Here is an 8,982-nt window from a genome sequence, read left to right on the forward strand (position 1 = left end):
CCAGACCTCATTACAGATGGTTGTGAGCCACCATGTGGTTGCTGGGAATTGAACTCAGAACCTTTGGAAGAGCAGTCAGTGCTCTTAACCGCTGAGCCATGCTCCAGCCCCTGGGAAATTTTCTTAAAGTTACATGATTATTTGTGTGAGTGGCTAGTTTTCCTTTTCTTTTCCTTTTTTTTTCCCCTAAGTACAGTGTTAGGCAAACCCCTATGTTGTTCCATGATTTCCAAGCCCATCCCCTATGGGCCATGCATTAGCTCCCTAAACATGTAGCTCCTCTCTGATACCTACCAGCCTTCAGTTCAACTTAGAAGATGGCCTCCCTGGGAAGAATAACAAGGGTGGACATGACAGTTGCAGAACAACCACGACGTGGAACTTCATCTTCATGACCATTCAAGCTACATCATCTCACTCAGATGTTCTGGGGGGAGACTGAGACTTAGGGTAAAGGCTGTCTGACCCCCAGGGGACTACAGCAGTGTGGGCTCTGCCTTTAGCTAACTGGCTTTCCTTAGGAAGCTGGTATTGGTTAAGCAAGGTGTTGACAAGCTGGTCAGCTTGCAGATCGGTTGTCTTCAGGCTAGCTCAGGTGGGCGGGGTCCTCCCTGTGTCACCTGGACTAGTGTCTCCTTGGCTTTCTGAGTGTTGACTTGGTGCCATGCTCAGCTCTGCTCCCAGCCAGGCTGCGTCTCAGAGCTGAGCATGCACGGAGTGGCAGAGGAGTCTCCAATCTGCCTCTCCCTCCCCCTCTCACAGTGAGTCCTTGTGGCCAATCGAAGCCAGGAACGCAGCCATTGCCAATCACTGCTTCACTTGTGCCATCAACCGTGTGGGTCAGGTACGCATCTGGGGTCCAGCTAAGGAGGGGGGACACTGACTGATCGCCTTGGGGAACTTCACCTGTCTTCTTGCTCTCTCTGCACGCATGCCACAGACTGTAGGGTCCCAGGAGAAAATGGCTTCATCTGGTAGTTTTCTTCTGGGTTTTGGTCTCTTCTCATCCTGCCTCTCCTCTCCCCTCTTCTCCTCTGCCCTCCCTTCCTCTCCTCTCCCCTCTTCTCCTCTCCTCTCCTCTCCTCTCCTCTCCTCTCTTCTCCTCTCCTCTCCTCTCTTCTCTCTGTTATACAAGGTAGAATGCTCCTCCGGCAGGCAGGCTGACCTCACATTTCATTGCCCAGCTCTGAGACTTGTGGGTACCTAGCGTCTCCCAGCTCCAGGATTATGAACCCAAATAAAGGGCTGGAGAGATGGCTCAGTGGTTAAGAGCACTGCTTGCTCTTCCAAAGGTCCTGAGTTCAATTCCCAGCAGCCACATGGTGGTTCACAACCACCTGTAATGAGATCTGGTGCCCTCTTCTGGCCTGTTAGGCATACATGCAGACAGACCACTGTATACTTAAATAAATAGATCCAAAAAAAAGAAAAAAGAAAAAAAAGATGAACCCAAATACAAAATCAAATCTTGCTTTGCCTGTCGCATTCCTTGCTGGCTTCCTAAGGCGCAGCACTGGCCTGCTGAACATTTACCAAAGCTTGCCGATTGCCCAGTGAGTGTGAACCAATGCCTTCCTTTAGCTGGTCCCTGCTTGGGCTTCCTTGCGGCTCTTGGGCTGGCTGGGTGATCAGGAAAGACTGTCGTGGTGCTGCCACCTAGAGGTTTATTTTAGCATTACACTTAATTCACAGGAACGCTACCCCAATGAGTTCACTTCTGGAGATGGAAAGAAAGGTATGAACCTTCCAGTGGCTGGGCCTCATCTCCCCTGCTCCACCTACTTCCTCTGAGCGGGGTCTGCTCCACAGCCTGTACCTGCTCATTGGGTGCCTAGGAAGGGGCTACTGACTCTCCTCTGCTTCCTAACTGTACGGATGCTGTCCCTTGAGTCAGCATAGGTTGTCATAGGACCTGGGGTCCTCAGGTGGTTATGAACTGAAGGCAACTACCAATGCACCACTGCTAGAATTCCTCCACCCTGAGGTCTGGCCTCTCTGCCCAAGAATGTGAGCCAGAAGTACCACTTCACTTACCAAAAGGATGTTTCACGCCAGACTCGGTGGGCCCCTCTCAGAAAGACACAAGAGGATGAACAGAACTGTTTCACGATCCCTCCATCTGAGGGCCCAGGTGCACTCCAAACTTATAGAGGTTCCGATCCTAGATTCGTCCAAATGATTGACAGGCAGAGATGTCCTGGAATCTGTCTTAGAGGGGCCACCTCACTCCGCTATGGTGGCCTTGAACCGTTCTCGGGGCAGGGGAGAGTGATGTGAACAGAAGACGCTATGCTACCTTCTCTTAGACCTGAAGGCGTGAGGAGGGAGACTGGTACGCTGCAGACGCGGGGGGCGGTATGCCAGGTTGCTTTCTCTCTGCTATCCTGCCCCGTGCCTGCCCTCCTTCTTAACCCACACCATGTACAAACTCGTGGCTGCTTCCCTTGTCCCCTAAAGCTCACCACGACCTTGGCTACTTTTACGGCTCAAGCTATGTGGCAGCTCCTGACGGCAGCCGGACCCCTGGCCTCTCACGCAATCAAGATGGGCTGCTGGTCACTGAGCTCAACCTCAACCTTTGCCAGCAGATTAATGACTTCTGGACTTTCAAGGTGGGTCCTCAAGTCCCCTTCTGCCCTCTGCAGGCAGCTGGAAGGAGGCTCCAGCTCTCCAGCGAGCAGAGGGCCAGGATCCCTGGGTGGGATGATGCCCGAGCAGGGGCTATCAATAAATTCCCCTTTCATTTGATTTAGACTCTAGGCGCCCTCACACAGATTAATCTCAATTTCATGTCTAGAGAAAACAGTGGGTTGGCTTCTGTAATCCTTTTTCCTTTCCAGGCATTTGCACTTGTCACGAGATAAATGCGCCTGTCTCGTTCTGCCTGCGACCAGGCTCCAGTCTAGGCATTGAGACAATAGTGGGAACCGGGTCACAGGGTCTCTGCCTGGCTCTGACTCCTCCTTACTCGGTTCCCTTGGCCTAGGGACAGTCTCCAATGCTGCCTATGGTCAGTAGTCTGGGAGTGCAGTGCCTGCCCCGCTGGGATGAGACAGTGGTGGCCAAGGCCAGGACCCCTGGAAGGGCTCCTGACTGCAAGGTTTGTTACACTGGCCTCCAGCAGTTCACAGAGAAAATTCATGTCCCCCTCTGTGTGACTGAATGGCTTTACCAAGTGTGACTGGAGGAGCCCAGATGCGGACTCTGGACTCTGTTCCCCAACTTGACCTGAGTGCGAGTCCTTGGTCGTATTCCAGAGACTCAGATTCTCATTGGACAGACAAGGTACTGCCCATGAGAAGTTCTGACTTCCCTGTCCTCTTCTTGGGCAGCTGGGCTGAACGCAGGATTCCATTTCAGTCAGAAGTTTGAGCCACGAATGTGGCCAGTTCTTTTACCAAGTATTTCTGGGAGCAGCAAGCAGAGTGGTTTCTCTTTAGACCCTTTCTGGAGACACAAGCCTTCCCAGGGGTGCCGGTGCAAGCTCATGCCCCTCTCCTCCATCCTGCCTCAGGCTTGACCACACCTCCAGTCAACTGGGTTGGGCTGTGTGAGTCATCTTGCATCCTTGAATTTCACTGGCATCCATGCTGAGGTCATAAGGCAATTATTGTCTTTATTACTGTCTGAAATAACCTTGTCGATCCGCAGGATGGCTATAGTTCCTGCCCCGTGGCTGCCCCCTAGTGGCCAGAAGTGGTCGCAAAAAAGGAACAGATTTTTAAATCCTCCCCAGCCTGTGTCTTTTGTTTTCAGATGACAGGCAGACTTGAGATGTATGCCCGGGAACTTGCTGAAGCGGTTAAACCCAACTACCGACCCAACATTGTGAAGGAAGACCTGGTTATACCCCCTAGCTCGGGTTAAGTGGCTAAATTTTAAAATGTGTGCGGGAATTGGGGGGTGGGGTGGGGCTCAATATCCAGGCAGGAGGAGGATAGAATGGGCAAGCACATGGGGAACAACTGCTAATAATGAACATGTGATTTTCTTCTGGGGACTTGGGAATGTTTTGGGATTCAAAAGATGATTCAACAACAGTGAACATCTATTAAATGCAACTGGAAAGAGTTTCGTTTTGCGTGTGCGAATTCTACCTCAAGCTAAGAAATTCTCAGGTGCTGGGGGCACATATCCAGCCCTTTGAAAGGAGCTGGATCAGAGGAGGATGGGAGGGGGGTATGCTTGGGAGTGAGCGGCTTTGATAGTCTCCCCAACTTCCCACCTCACTCTCCATCTGTGTCTATAATGAGATGCCACACGGACCAGGCAGACCTCAGGTTGAGTTCTGATTCCGAGCGTCACTGCTCCTACGCGTTCTCCTCTCCTCCATCCTGGTACAGTCTCAAGGTTCCCTCAGCTCCCTGAGAGTCAGTTTGGGAAGAGGGTAAAGGCAGGTGAGAGCCAGAGAGCGCACAGCATGACTGAACATGCAGCTAGCGCAGCACTCAGGAAGAGCTGAGTTAACTAGCTACAGACAGCTCTTCGGGCAGGCACAACCTGCCTGAAGCTGGTCCCATTGTGTTTCCCTGGCTGGTCTTGAACTCTAAGGTTCAAACCGTCATCCTGTCCTAGCCTTCTGAGTAGCTAGGACTACGGGGATGTGCCACCATGTCCAGCAGTGTGTCAAGGTATCTTCCAAATGCGATTAAAGTTTATAATTTGTTGACTGAGTGAGATCACGCCATAAAACCAAGGTGGACCTCACTCGGTCTGTTTACAGTGGTAAAGAGAGAGCATCCTTGAGCCTTCTGTGGGGAGGAAGGAACTGTCTGTAGGCAGCAGCTCCAGCCCTCGGAGAGAGGTTCAAGCTGCCTCCCTGACAGCCCTCTGTGGAGCTATTAGACTTACCTGGCCAGCCCCACTATCGCTCCCTTCAAGTCCTTATAATGTCTCCTAATATCTACCCTACGAGTTCTGCCTCTGGCTGGGTCTAACTGCTACAGACTTTGATGCCGAAAGCAATCCCAAAGAACAAAATCTTAAGGATGAGCTTTGGTTCTGGGCTTCTGGAATTCTTTTTTTTTTTTTTAAATTTTATTGATTTTTATGGAGCTCTACATTTTTTCTCTGCTCCCCTCCCTGCCTCTCCCCTCTCTTTTAACCCTCTCCCATGGTCCCCATGCTCCCAATTTACTCAGGAGACCTTGTCTTTTTCTACTTCCCATGTAGATTAGATCTATGTATGTCTCTCTTAGGGTCCTCATTGTTGTCTAGGTTCTCTGGGATTGGGATTTGTAGGCTGGTTTTCTTTGTCTTATGTTTAGGTTTCTGGAATTCTATTCATTTGATTTGGTTTAAGGACATTTAATGACTCTCTTTCCTATGGCAAAAACAGAAGACATTGCCCATAGCATGATGGAAGTTACCACAAACAGATATATGTGGGGCAGGTCACCAGCCGGTGCCCGAGAGTCCCAGCTTGCCCTTCCTGATGGCTTTCCCTATGGGTCTCAGTTTGCCTAACCAGCCCCAGCATCACGACAGAAAATTCCTTCTACTAAGTCTCTTGCTGTCTTTTATTTCTGTTCATTTTCTCGTGGGTCCCACTTCAGTTTTGACCCTGACTTACGTACGATTAGGTCTCTCAGTTCTCTGCCTAGGTATATGTACAACGGAGCCATGTGACCGTCCTGCTTTGTGTCTTAGCATGGTGGTGAGAGAGACTAGATGGTCCATGAAGGCCCCTGGCCACCGCCAGGGCAGTGCCTGTGTGGGCTGCGCCCCTTATACCAACCTCAGGTGCAGAAGGCGCAGCTCAGAGGTCGAGGGCCGAACCTCAGTCTGTAGTTGACCAGAGTGTCAGGGGTGGGAGGCAGCGTTTTGTATTTCCACCCTTCCTGTTCCTTATCAGAGAAGGCAGTCTCATTGCCCAGTAGCTAACTTGCGTGAACAACCCCATGCTGGGGATTGGCGTCCCTAGGCAGCACCTAAGATGACAATGTCCAGTGGAACTTCCTGACCATGTTTGCAGTGTCCTTAACCCTTCTGTGCTGCAAGGACAGGCGCCCTCGGACCTCAGTGTGTGTTCAGTTATCCCTGTAGATGTGGTGAACGTTCTGGTATGGCCCTTCAGCACCCAGCGTGCATGTGGTTTCTGGAAGTGGTGTCTAGCATCCCCATACAGAAATGCTGAGTTGAGACACAAAGTGCTAATTGATTATCCACTCCTGTCATTGTCTGGGAAAGAACAGTCAGCCTTGTCTTCAGGGACGCTGACCCTGCAGAGGTAGGGGCTTCGGGGCTGGGTTCATGCTTCAAACATGGAGATGCTCAGTAAACGTTTGTTGACTGAGCCTGGGAATGGAGTTTTTTTTAATTTTATTTATTTATTATGTATATAGTGTTGGCATCAGATCTCATTATAGATGGTTGTGAGCCACCATGTAGTTGCTGGGAATTGAACTCGGAACCTTGGAAAAGCAGCCAGTGCTCTTAACCTCTGAGCCATCTCTCCAGTCCCGAGGGATGGAGATTTTATGTCACCATTGCTAATGTCATCAGACGGAGACTCGGGCAAGAACTGCATTGGTCCAGTGTCTGCCACCTATAGCCCTGCAGGTGCCTGCACCATCTTGGATGAAGCCTTTTGGCCCTGTTTCCCACCTCATATCACGGGTGCTGAGGCTTTGTCTGGCAAGCAGCTTTTCTCTCAGACTACAGATTCCTTGGTTTCAATGCTGGGGAACCAGACCCATGGTCCCATTTCTGTTAAACATGCTGTGCCACTGAGGCTAACGCTCCGGCGTTTAATTGTGGGCATCTGTGGTGGAGTTAGGTCGGCAAATTATTTGTACAGATTATACCGTACAAACAACGAAACAGCATCCCCCAAAGTAGACGGTATGCCACAAGAAGTCTTTGTGAACTAGGGGCTTTCTACATTCCGGGTAAGCTACATCTTCACCTAAAACACACCGTAAGACACAAAACAGAAGAAGCCACTGGCAAAAGTGAAAGCAGCCTCATAGATGAGAGACAAGGGCCCTGCCCTGAGCTACCCCACAGCAGCATCTCACACACAAGAAACCAAAAGACGCTAGTCCTGTTTTTACAAAGCGCTGCTGTGCACCGTTCAAATCAATTAGGGAGGGGTCCTTTAAGCGTGGCTCCTGGAATTGATTTGTCCTTTAAATGAGCAAAGTTATTGAGGGGGGGGGCAGTTGGATTCCCCATTTGACAGCTGTATTTCCCCGGTGTCCTGGCTGCTTTGTGCAATGGTCCAATCAGCCGACCAGATGTTGTCCCTGTATACCAACACAAAAGATCTGATGAAACTATGAAGCGGTTGCAACTGCTTACTGCTAGAGCACAACTCTACCCCTGAAGGTAAAGCCCCGCCCTCCACTGCTGCCATCCGTAAGGTACCTTTTGCCATCTCAAGTCCCAGCGAACTCTAGAGACATCCTCCAAGCCTTTTCCATCTGAACTAGAAGACACTCATTTCCCCTGGACTGTTGTGACTGGTGCCAAAGGGACAAATAACTGTGATGGACATACACACAGCCCCCCATTTTTTTGCATAAAAGCCTACTGTGGCTGGTGTGGACACCCCCCTTTTCTGGCTGCCAGTCGGCAGTGAGCTAACTGGGGCACATCCTTTGTCTGCCTCTTCCCCGCCTTCTGGTTTTGGGTTTAATTTAAAAATTGCTGGTTGTTGCTCATATGGAAGCTGCCACCCCCTCCATTGTTAGGTCCACGAGAGCTTTTCCTGTGGCTTTACTTCTGCCATTGTCAGGGCTGCCTACAACTCCCACAGTTCTGCAGCTTCCTCTTCCCTGGCTCTGGGCTACTTCCTGTTGGTATCTCCTCCATCCAAGGCACCGTCCTAAGGAGCACTTGCTGAGACACATCACGCCTGTGGTGAGAAAGCAGAAAGCACAGCCATGATGTCAAGAGGTCTACGTGTTCCTTTCAATAGCTGGTCATGTGACTCTGGTCTTGAGCGAAACGGTCCTTCCTTGCACAGTGAAAGAGATGGATGGATGTGTGTGTCCCTTACTAACTGGGGGTTGACTCAGCTTTAGGAATGGCTAAGGAAATAGTAAGAGAGGCTATGAGAAGCCCCAGGAAAGGGAGAGGGAGATGGGGGAGCAACAGCTCAGAGGAAGGAAGGGCATGCTGGGCTAATGGGATAATTGGATGATCCTCTGAGCTGGGGGCTGCCAGGCTGGGGCCAGCTGGTAGAAGCAGACACAGATAGCACAAGCAAAACAGGGTGCTGGTGCAGGAAGCAGCTTGCTGTGAGAGGTGGGGGAAGAGCGGCAGGAGGCAGAGGGTTAGTGGAGGCAGGCCCTTGTTCGGTTAGGTCGGGTGCTTGGCACAGCTGTGGCCTCAACAGGACAGCTGAATCACATGAGGCCCTGGGCCTCTAAGGCAATGATTTGGAGCTCAGAATTTACCCAGACAAAGCCCATCTTAGCCCAGCGGAGAGCAGATGCGAAGGAGAAGGGTGTTTTCCCAACATGTAGCCCTGGGCCAGTGGGGAAAGCAGCCACCTTGGTGGAACCTCCAGATGAAAAGTTTTTGCAGCCCAATAAACCTCTCTGCCGATGGAATAATCCAAATCAGACCAAATCAAACCAAATTAGAAAAGGCCCAGGTTTAATGGATGCCAGCGCTCCTAGGTAGCCTTCCAGCCCTCAAAGAGGAGCTGGGGAAGGAAGACTGGAAAACCCGTCTTGTTTGTTCTCTGGGGTACAATTTAAACACCCTGTGGGAGTGGTCTTGAGCATCTCTGAGGAGGGGTCATCTTTGCCGGTCTTTCTCAGAGGTGGAGTCTGGACTGAGCCCAGAGGAGGGGGCTTGGGGTGGAACTTTCCACCCAAACGTTCCAGAGTTTTTGGATATATGGATGCCAGGGGCTACGGTGACACTTCCAACCAAACATCGCAGACTCTTTGGGTATATGGATGTCAGGGGCTAGGGTGAAGCCTTAACCCAAACAGAACCCTAGCTGATTGACCTAACGCGGCTTGGCCA

The 8,982-nt window shown here is 51.0% G+C and overlaps 1 protein-coding gene across 1 annotated transcript in view; it reads left to right on the forward strand.

The window, feature by feature from the left end:
* The window catches only part of Upb1 (beta-ureidopropionase 1), a 26,871-nt gene extending 22,800 nt beyond the window's left edge, over nucleotides 1–4,071 (forward strand). Inside the window, exons 7-10 of the mRNA XM_005360188.2 lie at nucleotides 763–844; nucleotides 1,693–1,735; nucleotides 2,458–2,612; nucleotides 3,757–4,071. Of these exons, the coding sequence (XP_005360245.1) occupies nucleotides 763–844; nucleotides 1,693–1,735; nucleotides 2,458–2,612; nucleotides 3,757–3,867 (391 nt within the window). The 3' untranslated portion in view covers nucleotides 3,868–4,071. The remainder of the gene's footprint in view (nucleotides 1–762; nucleotides 845–1,692; nucleotides 1,736–2,457; nucleotides 2,613–3,756) is intronic.
* Nucleotides 4,072–8,982: the final 4,911 nt, after the last annotated feature.

Source organism: Microtus ochrogaster, linkage group LG2, assembly GCF_000317375.1.
Source record: "Microtus ochrogaster isolate Prairie Vole_2 linkage group LG2, MicOch1.0, whole genome shotgun sequence".
Classification (NCBI taxonomy): domain Eukaryota; kingdom Metazoa; phylum Chordata; class Mammalia; order Rodentia; family Cricetidae; genus Microtus; species Microtus ochrogaster.